At 41.6% G+C, this 21,273-nt stretch overlaps 1 protein-coding gene across 1 annotated transcript in view; it reads left to right on the plus strand.

Moving 5' to 3' along the window:
- The first annotated feature begins 223 nt into the window (after positions 1-223).
- The window catches only part of pdgfd (platelet derived growth factor d), a 50,855-nt gene continuing 29,805 nt past the window's right edge, over positions 224-21,273 (plus strand). The window contains exon 1 of the mRNA XM_080053733.1: positions 224-742. Within this exon, the coding sequence (XP_079909859.1) occupies positions 625-742 (118 nt within the window). The 5' untranslated portion in view covers positions 224-624. The remainder of the gene's footprint in view (positions 743-21,273) is intronic.

The raw sequence follows: 21,273 nt of genomic DNA on the forward strand, positions 1-21,273 counted from the left end.
TGTAGTGATTGGAAATGTTTTTTTATCTTCTAATTTGCATTTATTTCTCTCTCCTTGACATACCGCTTCAGCATCTCTCGCTCAGTTACACACACGCACGCACGCAACACACACACACACACACACACACACACACACACACACACACACACACACACACACACACACGCACACTCGTATCATGAGCGCGCACCACTCACTTGGCAAAGGTGGACGCGCCGACTTTCATAGAGCAATAGAGCATACGTGTCTGACAGAAACTGCTAAACTATGCGGGATATTTTTTGTCAGAGACTAAACAGAATAACGCCGCGTCGATAAGAAAGTACGGCGCCTGTAGGTTCACGTTTGGCCGTGAAGGGAGCTATATTAACACTCCACCTGCGCTTCGTTTGATTCACAGTTGTTCCTGACGGTGTCTGCGGGCTCTTAACTTTGAGCAGGAGACAAACACTTGGATTGTGGGGCACGTTGGCAAGAGACGGGACATCGAGTGCGCCAGGCGTTAACAGTCAACAAGTGGCTCTCATTTAAGCTTGAAAGTTGTGAAAGTTAGTTTTTTGAGAAAACTTTTTTGGCCTGAGGTATCTTTTTGTTTAAAGCGCGGACGAGTGTGTCATCGCTATGAGTGGACCGGTGTTTTTCCAGATGTGGATGGTTTTAATATTGGGTACAGTAACTGGATTCGCGATGGCTCAGGTCTCCACCGCCAAAGTCAGGAGAGGCAACAACAGGGCTGATGGTGAGGTGTCTTTAGCTCTTACATGTGTTTGTTCTTGTGCTTGTTGCTTGTGTGGTATGTACCGTAATGTCTCTGTAGTCTGTGTGTAGGCTAGTGAACATCTAACAGGAGAGTGTACAAATCACAAGTTGTACTTTTACTGTAGGCCTCCTGTTAGTATTTTAAATAAGGCAAACAGTCTCTTTCTGTCATTTTCATCTACTTTCTCAGTAATACTGATGTGAGAGGACCTATTATATTTGAGCTATTTAATTGACATATGAAATACTTTTCTGGCAATTGTGACTGCCCTGTTGTTGTAAATTACTTTTTGACACACTGATACACACCTGTGTTAGTGTGTGTGGGGGGTGTGTGTGTGTGTGTGTGTGTGTGTGTGTGTGTGTGTGAAAGATAGAGAGAGAGAGAGCAACAGAAAAGAGACTGGTGAAAGAAAAGGATAAGTTAGATTATGTAAAGGTTAAAAAGAGGATGTGTAAAGTCTGCTGGATGACAAGCTGCTTCCACATTGTTCGGAATGTGTAAACTAAATAAGGAGCATGCATGTCTCAGACAGCTATGTGCAAGTAGCCAGTCTTCAGATTACCCAAACCTCTTGTCCATCTAGTAACTTCCTGCAGGTGCGCCATGCTTACTTTTCACTTGGCCCTGAGGCTAAAGTCACAGCCCTACAGTGCCTTTTGATTACACACTCACATACAGGCATGCACACAGCTGCAGGGTTGCTTTTGGCAGAGAAACCTGAAAATACCACTGTATTAGGTTCTAACCTGGATGACTGCCCCCGAGGTGTATCACCTCTCACTCCTGTGTGTGTGTGTGTGTGTGTGTGTGTGTGTGTGTGTGTGTGTGGTGTGTGTGTGTGTGTGTGTGTGTGTGTGTGTGTGTGTGTGTGTGTGTGTGTGTGTGTGTGTGTGTGTGTGTGTGTGTGTGTGTGTGTGTGTGTGTGTGTTTGAACAAAAGAATAACACGGAGAGTCAGGTCATGACCACACAATAAGTAGTTTACATTTCAGTGACCTCTGTTCCTCATCAAATAACTCTGAAACTTCAGACTGTTTTTAGGCTCCTGCGTGAAACTGTTTGCCATTTTACGGATAAATTATATCGATATAGATTTTTGACTTACAATTCAGATTGTGACGCTGATAGGGATCAGTCAGTATCAGTGTTTTATTATTTGATCTGAGTTTGTATAGCATCCATAGATTTTGGATGTATGGGTTGCAGCCTGTCAGATGCAAAACAGTTGCTGGGTCTTGTGCAGTTACAAAGTATTGTATATAAAAGTGTGTGGCAGAGTATTATGTAGAGTAATGCAGAGTGACAGCTGTACTGTAGCACTGCCACCGTGAAACAGGCCGGGAAGAAAGCCAGTTACTGATGACAAAGAAACCGCTTGTTTCAAAATAAAAGTGGACACTGTAAGAAGACAACAGCTGCCTGCACTCACTGTGTTTGGTCAAGATTCAAAGTACCAGCAGCAGGATGAAAAGTGTGTTCTCTCATTGAACAAGAGAATGAATAGTATTGAGCAGGAAAGATCAGAAGAAAGCACTGTTCAAGCTCCAATATAAACTGTAAGGATACTTCAGAATTCTTTTGATCTGCATAATGCTGAAGTTCTACAGAAATTCTCCCCTGCACACATGATCTCATGTTCAAAGAGTCAGTCAAATTAAAATAGAAACAAAAACAACTGTACCAATCCCTGAGCTGTTTTCACTTGTATCCATCAGACTAACTAATCTGAAAATTTGGGAACTCCCTGTGACGATGCTGTCAATGACTTGTTCGGTGCATTCAGTGAAGGAAAAGATTGCCAATGTTTTTGTTCTGCACTGCAAAGCCAGCTTCATTTTAGTAGTATAGATTCAGGTAGGAGGCTCCATAGTATTCACAGTTTCAGAGGGTCAGCATTTTGAATCACTGCTCTACCAGCACTCATTAAAACAATGCAGGGTTTAATTATTCTCACAGGAGCATTTAAAGATGATGATATGGCTTTTTTTCTCTCAATGGGGAGAGGGGAAGCCACTCACTGAAAGACCTCCCTACAGACATGTCAACCCATCTCTTTGTTCTGTTACTGTAATATCAGATTTACTTTTATCTAAGGGAATTCTTTTTTTGTTGCTCAAAGACTATGAGTCATTGTGATAGCAGCTATTGACACATTGGTTGTTGCTGCACCGGCTTAGAAAAGCTCTTTAATGCACAGCATGCAGTCTTACAAAAATACACTGCCCAGAAGTTATCTGTGTGTGTGTGTGTGTGTGTGTGTGTGTGTGTGTGTGTGTGTGTGTGTGTGTGTGTGTGTGTGTGTGTGTGTGTGTGTGCCTGCGTGCGTGCTTGCGTGTGTGTCTATGTGTCTGTGTGTTTATGTGTGACTGTGTTGCACTTACAGTCGGCTTATGTGGAATATGAGAGATTAGTTCCGTTATTTGATTGACTGCTGCTGATTAGCTGTGTTACCAAGTGCAGGGGTGAAGCTGATATGGCTGATATGGCTCTACAGCTTTCACTAATTTATCTACTATTGTGAATGTGCCGTTTGCGTACGATTGTGTATTCATGTGTGTGTGTGTGTGTGTGTGTGTGTGTGTGTGTGTGTGTGTGTAAGTTATGTGATGATGTTCTGACAGAATGTCTTAGCTCTCTTAAAGGAATTCCCCTCAAGGTTTTTTTCTCCCGTGTTTGTTCATCGTTTTGCTCGTTCTTTTTCATTGGCAATTGAAGTGAGTTGGTTGATAGCAGTAAAGAGGTTGGGGGAAGTGGGGTGGGGGAACAGAGTGTATTTGTAGAAAAGGGAACTCAGATATATGCATGTAAACACAGAGCAAAGTAAACACTATTTGGCCTTTCTGCCCCAAACAACTTATCATCTCTGCCGAAGAGACCAGGTGACCCAGATATTAAAACCTATTTCACATACTGTCTGTGTGTGTGTGTGCATGTGTGTGCGTGTGCGTGTGCGTGTGCGTGTGCGTGTGTGTGTGTGTGTGTGTGTGTGTGTGTGTGTGTGTGTGTGTGTGTGTGTGCATGCACAGATAGAAACTTACACAGTCACCCAGACACGAGATATCATCCCATTCACTACTAAAACAACACACATTATTATTACACAACAAACTGTGTTCATGTGGCTCACAAATACACAAATACATAATAATTATTTGTGATAGTGTTGTTAAGTTGGTTCTCAAGGTTAATACTCATTAGTCAATACATCTTAAACAAGTGTGAGCCAATGTGGAGAGTTAAGTGCACGGTTATCTTTTTGGATTAACTAAAAGGTTAAGCAACAATGTTACTTACAGCTGCAACGATTAATCGACAAATCGATTATTAATCGATTATTAAAATAATCGCCAACTATATTGATAATCGAATAATCGTTTCGAGTAATTTTCCAAATTCTCTGATTTCAGCTTTTCAAAAGTGAATATTTTCTGGTTTCTTTAATCCTATTATGACAGTAAACTAAATATCTGTGTGTTTTGGACATAATACATTTGAGGACGTCAACATGGGCTTTGGAAAATGTATCAAAATTTTTCACCATTTTCTGACATTTTACGGACCAAAACACTAATCGATTAATCGAGAAAATAATATACAGATTAATCGATTATCAAAATAATTGTTAATTGCAGCCCTATTACACACATATATACACACTCATATAGACACTCAAGCATCTCAAACAGTTTAAATGTATGAAAAGCTATTGCTTGTAGAGAATGGCTATAGTTGCAGTCTCGAGCATGGTTATCTGTTAAACAAAACAAACCACAGACTGCAAACATACAGTGTTTGTAGGAATACTTCACCCATATGGAACCAGCGTTCTATCATTATAAAATAACTATTATAATATAATGAATGAGGTTTTTCTTCCCTCAGTCTTCCATTAGTCTTCCCTTGGCCCAGCTGTCCTGTTAATCCTAACCCTTAACACATTATTTCTGCCTTTTCTCAGGCTTGTTTGCACATTTATACTAAATAGGATCTCCAAGTTCAATACACCTTCATATTCCAACCGGTGAAGTAGGCCTTTAAGGCCACTGTGCTGAAGAGAGAATATTACTTCTATTCAGTGACACACAACCACACTATCTTTTCTACAGGCCCTTGGCATATCCGTCCGAGTCCTCTTCTTCTTTCTTTCCAATAGTTCTTCTCTTATCTGTTGCCATCCTCTCTTAAGTGCTGCCTTATCAGTCTATGCCTTGCTGCATTTCACTCCATCTCTCCAGATCCACCTCTTTCAATCGCTCCCATCTCATTTCTGTCTCTATCGTCCCATCTCTTCCCCCCACTCACCATCTGTTTCAGCTCTTTTTTAATCAAAAGCTATAACAACCTGTTGCCTTAGCGAGCAAATGCAATGCGGCAAACAGTGTCACAGACTCGAACAGCGGTACACTCCCCCAAAACAAAAGGCACAAGCAATACTTTATCAACCGTTGTTCACTGACGAACATTTAATAACACTTTTCAGATTTTCATTAACACTGTAAAAGAAATAGAGGCACATACGCACATAAATAAACCGAAAGGAAGCAGCTACACAGTTAAACACGCATAAGCACAGGCAGAAAAGCACCATGTGAGTTTTTGAGGCATGTGTGCTCTCATACTCTTGATTCCAGATGATAGCAGCGAGTGTGATGTCATGGTCTTTGACTCTGTCTGAGAACTCAAGGTGGCCTTGCCTCTGACAACACACACACACACACGCACACACACACGCACACACACAAGCACACGCACACACGCACACGCACACACACACACACACACACACACACACACACAAACACACACACACACACACACGGCCATCAATCCGGTCACTCCTGTCCTGCTGCCGTGTCATGATTGATTAAAGACAGGATGCAAATGGGTTTAACCAAATGTCTTTGCGTCTCCACATTGAAACACAGGGGCGGCAGCAGGGAGGAGTGTCACTGAGGTTATTGGAATTCATGAGTCACACTCAGGACACCCGTCAGGGAGCTACACGCCCACGCAGAGACAATTACAGGATCTCCCTTTCAAGGGAATCCCCCAATAAACACTTGTCATAATTTCACACACACACACACACACACACACACACACACACACACACACACACACACACACACACACACACACACACACACACACACACACACACACACACACATTTTTTATGCATGCGTTGCTTGAGCCAAAGTTACCCCACCCCTAAACATTTGGCACTGAGTCCTTTCCTCCCCTGCACAGGAACATTAGGGTGGTTACCACTTGGCCAGTCTGACAGGAGAGAAGTATATGCAACAAGAGTGAAACAAAGAGGTTGACGATGCATTGGAAATTGAGTGCAGTAGGTCTTTATGTTGCTGCGCTTGGATTTTAGGAGGAAAGTGGAAAAGGGGAGAAGTGGAAGTTTGGAAGGGGGCTTAGAGAAGTTAGAGGGCACAGAGGAGGATAAAGAAAATGGGAAAAGTGTGTCGAGAGAGATATGCCAAGTTAAAAGACCTGTCCCTCCAGTTTTTCTGCCCCGTCAGCTCGGAGAGAGAGAGATAGTTTGCCCCAAAGGCAGGCCATATGGACAGAGCATAAAAGAGGATATGGAAGGAAGCAGGACTGATAGAGGAGTGGAGGGTGGTAAAAGATAAGGAGAGAGAGGGGTACAGAGTATGGAGCAGAACTTCAGCAGATTATCTGATCCAAGAATCTGATGATCAGAACTCATAGCATAAAGAAAAAAGCCAAAAAAAGGGAGAATAAAAGTGGAATGACCCATAAGTCTGTCAACAATGGTGAAGGCTACAGACAAATCTAGATTCTCAGACTGGGAGGGTCAGGCTACATTCGTGCACACTCTGTGGAAAGTGGAAACATAATTGGCACCTCATGCTGCATTTTTTTTCTTTTAGAAGAACAATGGATTCCTCAGGATCACCCACATATACACAATTTATGCAGTTTATTCCTATTATGGAATATTGTTCACAGGCATAGAGACCTGCCTCTTTATAGCTGTGATAGCTTTGTCTCCTCATTGGATATAAACGAGCGGGATACTCAACATTTTATCCGGCAATTGCTGCAAAGCTGAATGGCTGGGAGACCAGTGTTAACTTATGAAGTGTGCATACTGTTAAAGTGATTGCTGTATGAATAACAAAAAATATCACTTACCTCTCCTTTAACTGGGAACATCTTCAGTTTTGTGTTAATACAAGCTTGCTCTGAATTCTGATGTGCTATACACACTTATTTCACAAGGCAACAGTTCTCTCCAGATACTGAGGGGATGCAGTTATTCTTTAGAGAGGAATTAGAGGGCGGCAGAGGAGCAGCAGAATGACAGAGGACAGACGGAGGTAATAGTGGAGGGCGCCTGGGAAGAGAGAAAGGATAAATAGAGAGATGCAGGTAGCAACAAGGAAGGAAAGTGATTATGCCAGTAAGCCAAATGAAAGTGAAGAGTATATGAAATGAGGAACAGGAAGAGAATAAAGATGGCACCGAAGGAGTTTTCTTTAGAGTATTTTTTTCACGAGGAACAATGGGAGAGAGAGAGAGAGAGAGAGAGAGAGAGAGAGGGCTTAGCAATACAGAGATGGATAAAGTGGGAGAACAAACAAGCGGCAAGTTATAATCCAAGGGGAAGATGAGGGGTTAGGCAAGGTAAAGCAAAGGGGGGGGGGGCTGAAGGAGAGGAGGGGAGCTGTGTCTGCCAATATGTGAGTTTCACAGAAACAGCTGACAAGCAGGTAAAGCAGAGAGCCAGGGAGAGAGAGAGAGAGAGAGAGAGAGAGAGAGAGAGAGAGAGAGAGAGAGAGAGAGAGAGGAGCGGGATAAAATGTGGCAAACCGAATGAGCAAGTGACGTAGATGAAAAGTGACAGAGTCGAGGTGTGAAAATAATGATAGAGTGCATGGCGTCGCAGGGTTGGAAGTTGGAGGGATAGAACTGAAAAAGCAGTGAAAGTGCAAAATAAACAAAACAAAACAAAAGAGATATGAGGGAAAATAAAAAAGGAGAGTTTGGAAAGAATGAGGGGGGTGTGTGGACCCCAACAGTGAGAGTTACACTGATGAATAAGGATGAAGGATAATGAGCGCTTGAAAAAGGAGTGTGCGGAAAAGGCAAGCAGTGAATGGGCTGTCTAAAATGGATTTGAATAGGTATTTTGGATAGCGAGTGTTTGCAATGACTCAGTCCTGGACAAACAGAGCTAATATGTGACTCAACATTAAATGGGCGAGAAAAAAAAATGCTGAACCATTTGTGTGAGCGTGTTAGAGATATAGGGATAGACAGAGAGAATAGTTTTGTTTGGGAGTTTGTGGATGCTTGGGTGGCGGGCACCGTAGAAACGGTGCGGTACTTGAGTGTGCTACAAGTGCCTTAACATCTGCTGACCTACCACAGAGCTCTGTTTTACTCTGCGCCATGGACACTCATTCAAACAGCACTACTTAAACAGTACTTCAATTTAAAAGATATCCCAAATACTCAATAAACAGTGTTATTATGTATCCCCCAGTTTAGTTTACAAATGCACGGTTAAACAGAGACCGCTAGAAAATGGACTCCCACTTAAGTGACTCTCTTGAATCAAAATACAAAGCAATTAAAGGCAATGGCAACCTTAAGTGTTTTTTTCTTTTTAACAATGCCTCTGCAGTTGCAGCTGGTGTGTTAATTACTTTAATATCTCTTCAGACAAGGTGATGCATTTAAAAACAGGCTCTCTGAGGGAAATGAAAAGGATCTCTAGTAAAGCTACGAGGGAGTGTAGCTTTACCAGTGAGGCAAGCAATCCAAATAAAAGTCAGTTTTTCCCCTTTTTTATGACATTAAAAAAATTGACAGATAAAGCCATGATGGTAATAATCTTGAACCTTTAAAGGAAAATTACAGCAGCGCACTGCCACACTCACAGCTGACATACTCAACTAACGGCCGCATAAATCCAATATACCCTTTGCAATACGGCAGGGAATGTAGGCTCTCTGCTGCATTTACCGACTGAAAAACGTCCCACTTAATCTCTGCTGTGCTGAGCTTGGTGTATCCCTGAGGGGTGTGATAAGGTCAGAGCCCCATCATACAAAACACCCAATGTTGCCGTTGCCTTTATATTTTGATTGAACTGTCAGGTTGTTTGAGTCCATCTTCCGGCTGTTTGTGTGTCTAACTGAGCGTAAACTAAACTTTTGGATACATTACAACACAGTTTAACCCACAGTCTCTTATAAAGCGGATTATTTGGAATACTTTATGTTTTAATTCAGTGATTCAGTGAAGTGGGACAAAACAGGGTGCAATGTTGAAAAAATACAAACCCTATGTTTAGGCAAATTAAATTACATGTATGTATCCAACATATACTAAGCTACTGAGCTAAGCTTTGACACAACCTCCCAGATGTTGTCCTTTTTATCAAAATGGGCTTTTTACCTTGCCATTCCTTATCAAAATGAGCTTTTTACCTTACCGTTCCTTATTTTGTGTCAACACCGTCAGACACACAAATTAATTTTCCCTCAATTTATGTTAGAGTCATGAGATGTATAGTGATCACAAATATTCACCAAGACTGATAGAGGCCACACAAAATATTTTCAAAATGTATATGAATATACACTCAACAAAAATATAAACGCAACACTTTTGTTTTTGCTCCCATTTTCCATGAGATGGACTTAAAGATCTAAAATTCATTCCAGATACACAATTGTACCATTTATCTCAAACATTGTCTCAATCTGCCTAAATGTGTGATAGTGAGCACTCCTGCATTGCTGAGATAATCCATCCCACCTCACAGGTGTGCCACATCAAGATGCTGATCTGACATCATGATTAGTGCACAGGTGTGCCTTAGACTGTCCACAATAAAAGGCCACTCTGAAATGTGCATTTCTTTGCTTTATTGGGGGTCTGGGGACTCAGAACCAGTCAGTATCTGGTGTGACCACCATTTGCCTCATGCAGTGCAACACATCTTCTTCGCATAGAGTTTATCAGATTGTCAATTGTGGCCTGAGGAATGTTGGTCCACTCCTCTTCAATGGCTGTGCGAAGTTGCTGGAAATGGCTTATGGTGGAGAAATGAACATTCAATGCACGAGCAACAGATCTGGTTGACATTCCTGCTGTCAGCATGCCAATTGCACGCTCCCTCAATGCTTGTGGCATCTGTGGCATTTTGCTGTGAGACAAAACTGCACATTTCAGGGTGGCCTTTTATTGTGGACAGTCTAAGGCACACCTGTGCACTAATCATGATGTCAGATCAGCATCTTGATGTGGCACACCTGTGAGGTGGGATGGATTATCTCAGCAAAGCAGAAGTGCTCACTATCACACATTTAGACAGATTTGTGAACAATGTTTGAGAGAAATGGTACAATTGTGTATCTGGAATGAATTTTAGATCTTTAAGTCCATCTCATGGAAAATGGGAGCAAAAACAAAAGTGTTGTGTTTATATTTTTGTTGAGTGTACATGTTTTTGACATCTGACAGTGTTGACATATTTAACGTTTCTTAAACAGAATGGAGTTTTTCTAGTAGCCATTTGTTTTTTTCTGTTGATTAGAGGTGCTAGTATGAACTACTTCTGGAAAATAAAATGATTGAAACATTTCAAATAACTTCTTCAGAAATTGTAAGTCGGTGTTGACGTATCATGGTTGTGACGCAGGACTTTCAAGATTTGGAATGTAAAATATTCTAAAACTACAACACTTATCAGAGCCTGTCTGACTCTTATGTACTCTGCAGAGGTAGAATGTGACAAAAGGTCCTTCATAGTGACAGCTGCCCCTTATTTTGGCTGAATTTCTTACATTTTAATAGATTGTCTCACGGTGGTGAGAAAAAGTGTCCCACTACTATGAAACCTTATAAAACATGAATGTGTTGTAGAAAAACAGTTTTTATTGATATGAGAGATTATTTAGTGTTGCTTTTGATGATACATTTTTTTAATCATTAAAGTACATTTTTAATAGTTTTATTGCATATGAATGATTGATCCTTTCTCTGTGGACACACTTGTTTTGGACGTCGTGAGAAGATAACAAGTGTCATATATTTGACATAATAATGATAAAATTAAGTTTAAGGGGATAATTGTGCTCCAGACATTCTATTCTTAATCCCTAATAAGAGCTCCAATTTTAAATATGTTTACTTTTAAACATAACAGCAGTTAATATTGGAAGACTGCCTTTTGTCCCACTTCTCAAGAATCACTAAATTAATGTTCAAGTAGTTCTGTTTAAATGAGCTACCAAGCAGAGAGTATTCATATTTAAACAGACCTCTGCTGTAGAGTAGGTAAGAGGATGTTACTGCACACATACATATGCACAGCTTCTACACTGCAGTCCATCCATCCATCCATCTATCTGTCCATCCATCCATCCATCTATCTGTCCATCCATCCATCCATCCATCTATCTATCTGTCCATCCATCCATCCATCCATCCATCCATTCACAAACACCATCTCTCTCTCTCTCTCTCTCTCTCTCTCTCTCTCTCTCTCTCTTTAAATCAGCTATTCTGTGTACACATAATAATGTGTGTGCTCAACGACTGAACCAAAGTCATCATACCAAAGTATAATTTTATTCAGATTTTATCTTGCACTAGGACTCTTCATGCCCAATCTCTCATTCCCAATCCAATCCGCCGAACAGGTGAAATGGGCATCTCGACCAGATCTATAGGCATTTAATTTAACAAGCCCGGTCAATAAAAAGAAACAGTGGCACTCTCCACATACTTTTTAACAGGCCAGCAAAATGCAACTAGTGCAGAATTTAGCAATCAAGTCTTTCATTGTGTGTTAAAGATTATTTGTGGAGTTCCATTTGAGAGTGAAACCTCTGGGAGCTATAGTACAAAAAGGTATATGGTAGAGTTTAGGAGGTTTGCTATGTCCTCAATACCTGCTGAAACTTTAAAATGCAAGATACAGATCCCGAAATACCAACGGTATGATGCATGCCAGTGGGTTTCTACTAGTGGCGGGGGTTAAGCAAAGGTGAGAACATGACAAATGTCAGTATGGTGACTCTCACCCCAGGAGATCGATCCCGGCTGAAGGAAAGGGATAAACGCATGTGTGTTTATGTTGTGTGTTTTAGACGTGTTTGTGTGCGTCAGAGAGAGCGCGAGAAAGAAAGAAATAAATCCTCTAGTGCACTGTGAGAGCTATGTCTTTGTTACTCTGACAATGCTGCTCTGACACAAATGAAAAAGATTATTTTTTTCTCCCCTCCTCTGTCAAACACTTTTATCTTTCCCTCTCCAACTGTCAGCGATTCTCCCCATATTTCCCCCTCGCTCCCTTCTGATTCTCCATTTATGTATCTCAGCATTTCTCCCACCATCTCGCTCTCTCTCTCTCTTCCTCTGTCTCCTCCTGTCTTCATTAGCTTCCCCTCTCCTGTTTTCATTTCATCATTTACTCTCTGAATGTGCTATCTGAGCAGCAGAGAGTACGGAATGGAGGGCCGCAAGTAGAGGATGCAAACACAGAGGAGAGAGAGAGAGAGGGATAGAGAGAAAGAGGGACAGAGAAATGTGGATAGGAGCACAGAAGAAAGGGGAGAAGGCGTCGTTAGAGGGGGTATCAGTGGGGAAACAATGAGAGAGAGAGGCAGAGAGAAAAGCTAACTGACAGACAAAGGAGCAGGAAAGAGAAAATAATAATGAAAGGAGAAAGGCTGAGAAATGGCAGAGGATGGTGTTATGTGTTATACTGTGGAGCCTGCAGCAGGATAAGTGATCCCAGTGGTAGATATAAGGTCAGATACACGCTGACAGGCAGACCACTGCTTAACCCCGCGCTCTGAACATACACACATGGGTGCAAAGATTTGGGCACACGCATCCTGACACACACACACACACACATGTGCGCGTGTGCATACCCAAAGACAGCTGATGTGAGACAGACGGACTGAAATCAAGATGGCTGTCAAAACATCAGCATCTGCTCAGCATCTAGCACGTCGCTCGGAGCAAGCACGCTCACAGACAGACGTACGTCATCCAGCACCCAGCGCCCGCGCAGCCCTTAGAGGGATCAGGGCTGATAAACATGTACTACTACTGCAGCTGGGGCTTATCTAAAGAAACACACACACATACACACACACACACTGTCACACATTCACACACACAGATGTGAAGCATATACAACCATGCATGCACACGCGCACACACGCAAACACACACACACACACACACAGCCCAGTGACAGCCAAGTTATATGAACCATAAAGTCATGCAGATGTTAAGGAAACTGCTGGTATATACCTTAAATGTTTATTATATAGTGACTGCACTGGACTTGGATGTGTGTGTGTGCATGCACATGCGTTTGTATGTGAATGCAGGGCTAATTGATTGTCCTCGTCAGCCCTGCTGTTCAGACTGCAGTAGCTGTCAGCAGGAGCCAACTGCTACTCTAACAAGCCTTACAAGAAAGCACACACACACACACACACACACACACACACACACACACACACACACACACACACAAACTTCCAAATACTCTCACAAGCACACACACATATTATCACATTGGCCCTTAATGTAGAAACAGCACACACAGAGGGGTGCTCACGAAATCCACGAAATGCGTGTGGCGAGATTGAGCCTACAAGCATGGTATTCCTGACATTTGCCTGGAGTGAATGATAGATGCTGGAAATATCTGAAGAATCCCGTAGCATTTCTCGATACGTTCCAAGGATAACAAAGGCCCAGCCCTTAACCCAACCGTAAGCCAGAGTTATACAAAACAGAAATTCTCCCCCCTCTGTTTCAGTCTACGGGACCATGTGATCAGTGTTTTGCACTGCACCAAACAAAGAAACAGTATGTCTTGAGATTACATTTTTTTTTACATTGCAGATACAATATCAAACAAAGAGATAACATAGAGGGTAATGCACACACACTGCATCAAGCCACACACACACACACACACACACACACACACACACACACACACAGAGGATATTGCTGATGAGGTGTTGGTAAATACACTCCATCACAGTATAGGAGGTTATACAGGGACAAGCCCCCCTCATCCTTCATTCTTTGCCTCTCTCCATCCTGCCCCTTCCGGAAAAACCCTCCCCGCAATATGTCCTTACAACTTGGGCTGACTTCCCACACCCACCTGCTCTCTCCCTCTCTTACTTTACCTCCAGTCAGTGGATTTCTGTCTCATGGATCACCCCTTTCCTCCTTTGACTCCTCTTCCATCCCTCCGTGCAGCACTGTAGCTGTGAATGTCTGTGACGCAGGGCATGTAGGCATGTGCGTGTGAGACTGTGTGAGGGCCAACTATGCTGCATTTTGTTCTTGTGAATAAATTGTATCGTTCATTCACAAGGATTGTAGTATGTATAATGTGACTTGCAACATGCAACTTCTGCATGCAACAAAAATATGTAGAAATTCTAATATATTTTACATTGATTTCTCTGTTTAAAAAAAAAATGACAGTTCTAAAACAATATCATTGCCTCCAGTAATGTTGTCGTATAGAGTTTAGTTTAGTAATGTCATTTTAGTAAAGCGGCCAAATGTAAGGGAAGGGTTATAAATTAGGGTCTACCTAATTGGTGTGCCATAATGCATTGTCATAAAGGCAAATGTGTCGACTATAAAACAGGCTCTAATGTGCATTGATTATACATTTCATCCCCATCTCGTCCTGACAGCTCATGGCAAATTATGCACAGAAATGCGTCCTGTTACCTTTATGTGCCTCCCTCAATTTCAAATTCTATTTCAGATAAGCTTTCATTGGCATGACTGATCAGAAAATCTATATCGCAGAAGCAGTTCAAAAAAATTAACATATGATGATCTCTCTACTTCTCTTCCTTTCGTCCTCTCTGTGTCTGTATATACATGTTAAGTCAGTGTAAGAATCCATGGAAATGTATATTTTTGTGTCCACGCACCGGTGCATCTTGGTTGTGCGTGCCGCCTCTGCATTTGCTGCTTGGGCCGTTGAGCCACGGTGTGCGTCTCCACTGACCTGTCCTCTGTGCTGACTCAGCGGGCTTTGGTCCCCTCTGCATTATTCAGCGAGCTCAGCCAAGGTGTTAAGCAGGAGCACATCACAGCGCAAGACGGGAGCGTGCTAAGCAGACTGGCACAAGACGAGCAGAATGGAGAGATGTTAGCTAAGTGCAGATAAAGAGATTAGCCTGTGGAAACAAGACTAAAGCTGTGTCCCTGTTTCCATTCAACACCAATTTCACCTGGGATTTGAAGGTGTAGTGTGTGTTCACACCGACAAAGCTGCTAGTATATGCATAATGAATTTGCTTGATTTTTTTGAGTGTTGGTATGTCAATGCAACACATAAGGAATGTAGGTGGATTCAACAGTTGAAAAAACTTTAATTAAAGATGTAGCAGATACATCATGGATTATAGAAGCACTGGTATACTTTGAAAAACATGGCAGTAATGTGAGGTTGTGTAAATTGGTGGCTTAAATGTGCAAATTCCCTTGCATGGTGTGTAACTTGTAGAAGAAAATGTGCAAAGGGAAATATTCATATTCTCTGAGGTCAAGCACAACTGTTGGTACAGCCACAAAGAATCATAATAATAACACAATTAAAGTAATTTCACCTAGTCTAAAGGTGTTCACAACACAAAACATAACTGATTCAATATTCACAGTTACATATCAAGGTGATGAAAAGGTTTTAAGAAGGACTGGAAAACCCAGAAATGGACATGAATTTGTTTTACCTTTATTAATGCAGGTGTTCTGTCCCAATTGGCAACCCTTCTTCTTTGTACCCATTAGGGTAATTTGTGCCCTTTAACAGGTATTGAGTCATGGCTGCCTGAGAGGCACTTGTTAAGCTGAGTGGATGCTAATGCAAAGGAAGGACCATCGAGACTCGCTGGTGAAGATGTAAGGACCAGGATAAAAGCTCCAGAACCAATGGAAAATTTGAAATGCATCGTGAGTCACAGCTTTCCGGCTACGTGTCTCATCCTTGTTTCTGCCTTTGAAACGGATGACAAAAGCGGAATAATGATGCATTTGCACAAATCGGGGCGCGCATCACAGCAAAAGAAGTGACACACTCACACACAAGCGTGTACAATACTTCTCGGATGCAGACAAAGCAGTTAATGTTTTCTGTTATTTATGAGTGTAACTCAGACATGCTCTTTGGGTTAACTTATGCAGTGCTTGATGCGTTGAGGTATCTCTGGGCTTTGTGGACTTTCCTTGTCCTTTTCACAGTACAGTATAGCTGCAGCTCTCTATTTTTCTGCTCCCTTTTTTTTCATCGGTTCTGTCTATACATTTATTTACTCCCCCAGTTTCCTTTTCACTCTCGCGCCTCTCTTCTCTGTCCGTCTCTCCCTCGCTCAATCACTCTCTCCCTGCGTTTCTCTCTCATCCATCTCACTGTTCTCTTCATCTCTGCTCTGTCTCGTATTTGATTCCCAACCTTGTTTCACCTTCATTTGGTCGTCCTCTGTATTTCTGTCCCCGTATTGTTTGTCTCTCTGCTCTCCCTCTCTTTTACTCGTCCACTCTGGGTCGTGTGTATAGGAGCGTGAGCGTCTGTGGCTGTTGGTCTAACCTCCTCTGTCCGTGTCACAGGACATGCCTTTGTCGGCTTCAAAGGAAAAAACACACACTCTTGCACGCACACACACACACACACACATACATACATACACATACACGCACACGCACGCACTTACACACACACACACACACACACTCACACACATGAACGCACTCAAAATCCTTGAACAGAGGTATGTGCTCACCTAAACACCCAAATCACACGTACACCCTTTTCTGTGCTGCTGTGCTGCTACATGCTGTCATCCTCACACTGAAAGCCTCCCCCAATCTACAAACACAGAGAGGGTGTAACTCCTCCAATGAGCGGAGAATGGAGCCCGTATACAGTGTACGGAAGATGTGTACTAAAGGACAGAGATCCGAAAGCAGAGAAAGAGAGAGAGAGTTGTCCGCCTAATATGTTCCGTAGGTTTAAACATGAGAGAAAGAGAGAGGAGTAGAGAGTGTGTGATGTACAGTATGCTGTTCACATTTACTTGGCAGTTGTTTGTGTGGGGAAAGTCAAATGTTTGAGTGTGCGTGGATGAGTGTGAGTCATCAATATCTGTACGCTCTTGTCACTGAAGTCGCTGACTTTTCCAAAAGCTTTGAAATTGTTCAATGTTGCCAGGCAACCAAGACCAGCAGATGTTCCTAGCCAGACCTTTATATATTACAATGTTACCTGAGTTAGATCATTAGAAGTGGACAGGAAATGTACATGAATCCTTAGTTTGTGTGTAAGGAGCTCTGATACTGCAGCCATGGTGCATGTTGCTCCATTCTTTGAAAGAGGAAAAGCTGTTTTTGGACAGATTGTGTGGAAACAGCTTCTTGGATGTAGGCCTCTCTATGGGCTTATCCCATGGCAGACATGTGACTGACAGTTGAATGCTTACCAGGTCACTGTCCTGTATGCTTATAGCCTACACATGTTGTACAAGACCCCCCTCCTTTTAATAAGCCAAAGTAGTGTTTGTTATGTACCATTAGCAATCAAAACTATTTGTCTTTTTACAACATACAATATCAATTTGTGCAGTTAAGTTGATAGGCTTATCTTACTTTAAGTGGAAGCTAGTTAGCCTAGTATGTTAAAGTTAGCACTGCCTCTCAAAAGACAGTACTATCACCAGTTTGAGAGTTATCAACTCATTCATTTTCATTTCATTTAACTTTTATTTATCCTCGAGAGACCAATTGAGGGGTGACCCTCATTTTCAATGACGTCGAGTCAAAACAAATTCAAAACAACAATACAAACAAAATATTCAATGCAAAAACATCAAATACACAACAAGTGAAGAGAAGAAAAAAACAAAACGATTGAAACATTTACAGAGTGGGGAAGAGTGGCAGCAATTAAAAGGCATACAGTACAATATAGTCTAATTAAAACAGTTACAAGTAGAGTTTGGCAGATCCAAGATAGTCTGTTTAAATTGGCCAAAGGATATGAATGTATTTAGTTTAATTTTTAGCTGTAAGTTGTTCCAGGAGTCAGGTGCACTGAAGCTAAAAGCTGTCTCTCCCAGCTCAGACCGGGCTTGTGGGACATAAAGCATAAGCATGTCAGTGGAGCGGGTCTGATAAAGCCCATCTGAAACAAGCAAACTCACAGATGGGACTAAGTTAATACATGTTCCTGTTAATGTATTTTTTTAATATTCTTTTTCATTCATCTTATCTTATGACACTTTCTTTCTGACCACATCTTTGTGGCCATCAAGCTAATGCAGTAGTGCTGTTGTGTCAAAGTGAAGTGACATAAAGGCATGTAGTGTGTTCTTCTCCATAATTATATATAGGCCTGCTGTTCTTCATAATTCATGGATCTGTGCACCCCAGCTGCCTCGGCACGTATGTAACACTCAGCCGAATGCCTATGTGGCCTGTCCTAAATGCACTGGACACTTGCACATTCTCCAAACATGCATTTTCCTTCTTGATCATAATTGTGTAAGTTGGACTCGAGAATAACAGAAAGCCCTCTCATGTAATATTCTACCTTCGTCTCCATGCCATTGCTACACTTCAGCTTCCCCAATTCCCCACACTTTTAAACCAACTAAAAAAAAAAACATGCAGTCTCTCTGCATCAAAATAAGCGAGGAAAGTTAATTGGCTTTAGCAGCAAAAGGTGGGGCTGCACCAAAATTATAATATAAAGGAAAAGGAGTAAGAAATGAGACGGAGGAAAGGGGAAGAGAGATAAATTAGTGTCGCACTAGGTTTTTTTTGACAATTTTTAATATATTGCAAGCCTCAGGGATCAAGTCAAACCTTGGTCACGAATACTGTTAAATGGGAGAATGTATGTCAAGTGATCATTTGCATAAACTAATAATTTAGCATAAACCTGCTGTGGTCAGAAAGAGAGGGAAAGAGCTAGAGAAGATGCTGCAGGATGGAGGGAACACAGGAAGCAAGGAGAGGAGAAATGTGCGGCGAGAGGCGATGCTGACCAAAGCTGACACCCCTCGGCATGCAGTGTTCACCTCCAGGGTGTGTGTGTGTGTTAGAGAGAGAGAGAGAGAGAGAGAGAGAGAGAGAGAGAGTGTGTGTGTGTGTGTGTGTGTGTGTGTGTGTGTGTGTGTGTGCTTGTATTTTTCATGCCTCTATACTTGTGTGGGTGTGACTGAGTAACAAGGGAGAATATTTAAAGCTGATTTGCCATGAGAGAGTGGCAAAACAGTGGAGCCAGCACTGGCTTTGATAAACAGCACAGTGATGCACTCACACACACACACATGCACAACCACTCACACACATACACACACTCACACACATGCACACACACACACACACACACACACACACACACACACACACACACACACACACACACACACACACACACAAACAGACGCCTTGAGCTAACATTTGGCCAGATGGAAAAGGCTTTGGTTATTTCTCATGGGTGGAAATACTCTAAGGGGGCAAGTAAAGCCTCCCGCATCAACAACCAAAACACACACACACACACACACATACACATACACACCGACCCATTTATAGTGACAAACAGATGTGCACATACAAACCAACTGCACACACATAAATAACCAATGACAAACACACACAAGCACATATTTATACACAATCACTCGCACAAGAACACAGTGTTTACCAGAATTTGTGCTGCTAATGGGCAGTGTGTTACACTCTGTTTTCAAACACAGATGAATAAACAGTTCTGTAGATAACATGGGCACAACGGTAAATTGGTCTGTTATGATTATAATAATAATACAGTAATCGTAAAGTTATTATTATTTTTTTTTTCAGTCATATATTTCTTTACATTATAGAGCCGCTTTCCAAGGTTCAGTCATGCCAAAGTGAAATTGGCTTGCAGCATCCTAACTAAGACTGAACCTGTATTTACTAGACCCTGCAGCGGAACCTGTAACTGTCTCACAATATGAACACAATTGGCCAAAGCAATCCATTGCTGCATCCAATCTACTATGTAAAATGAAAACCTTTCTTTCTTTAGTCTTTCCATTGACATGTCAGACTTTTTCAGACGCTCGTCTGCAACATTCAAACTGAAGACTGTTGTTGAAAATGTCCGTACATTGTCGGTGTTCTTAATAGTCATTTTTAATCATTTAATAATTCAACAGGTTGCTGGGAAAACACTTGTTTGTTTTCAGTTGCCAAAAAAAGCCAAGAAATATTCTGACACAAAGCCCCTTTGTAAAAAAAAGAAAGAAGTGGAAAAAAAAGAAAATTCTCTACATAGAATTACAAATGATGAAGGAGCATTAAAGATGCTGGTAGGTGGATTTTGTAATGTCTGGATTGAGCCTGTCTCCCTCCCTCCCACTATTTCCAGTCATGCAGTAAGCTAGGCAAATTGGCTGCTAGCTTTACTTTCAACAGATATAGATATGAGAGTGCTATCAATCTTCTCGTCTAATTCTCTGGCAGAAAGTAAATGTGATGTGAGGTCAGGGGCCGTATTCACAAAACATTTTATCTTAGCGCTAAGAGTACTCCTAAGGAGCACTAAAAGTTCTTAGTAAGGAGTAATTTCTTAAAACCTATTCACAAAGCTGATAAGATCAACTTTTACTAAGGAATGGGAGGGACTCCTTAGCTAAGACTAGAGGGTGGTGTTGACCCTGTTGCTATGGATGATGTCATGTTCATACCTTCTATGCCCACAGTGATTGGCTGAGAGGGAATGAGAGCTAAGAGTGAGTTTATGATAGAAACACTGTGGGAGATATCCATATTGTGTCGCTGTATTAAAGTGAAGAGTTTTTATATACAATTAATGACAAGTGACACTGATTTAACATGAAACGAAGATACTGCAGGGTTTCCCACACATATTCGTTCACAACTAACCTACAATAGCGCCACATAGGTATATTAATTTAAAATGTTACAATGATTTGAATCGGAAAAAATATCCTCATTGAACAGCTGCACGCCATGCACTCTCACTGTATTTCCCTCAACGGCGGACTATGCCGCAATAGTCAGACAGCGACAAACCAGGAAATTCGCAATTTAGAAACAACAACTGGCGAAATCGTAAAGTGCATGCGGAAGGAAAAAGGTGAGACACGCAACTATACAGTAGCGGACCTGTGGAATGGAGGAGATGGAAGCGCCACATATGGGCCTACTCTAGTAACAAATTAAACCCAAACTTGACACCAACAGTAACTTTCAGTGCATCGTAAACCCAAAGCAACTGCAGGAAAAGGAACTTAATACATAATTTTTTATATAAATATAATAAATATAAATGTGTCTATACTTTCTAAACATAGCTTTACTAAGATCATTAAACCCTTACAGCTATTAAGGTACCTTTTGTAAAGCTCACTAGCATTAAATCTCTCCAAAATGCCA

This window comes from Ammodytes marinus (assembly GCF_949987685.1).
Source record: "Ammodytes marinus genome assembly, chromosome: 3".
Taxonomy (NCBI): domain Eukaryota; kingdom Metazoa; phylum Chordata; class Actinopteri; order Uranoscopiformes; family Ammodytidae; genus Ammodytes; species Ammodytes marinus.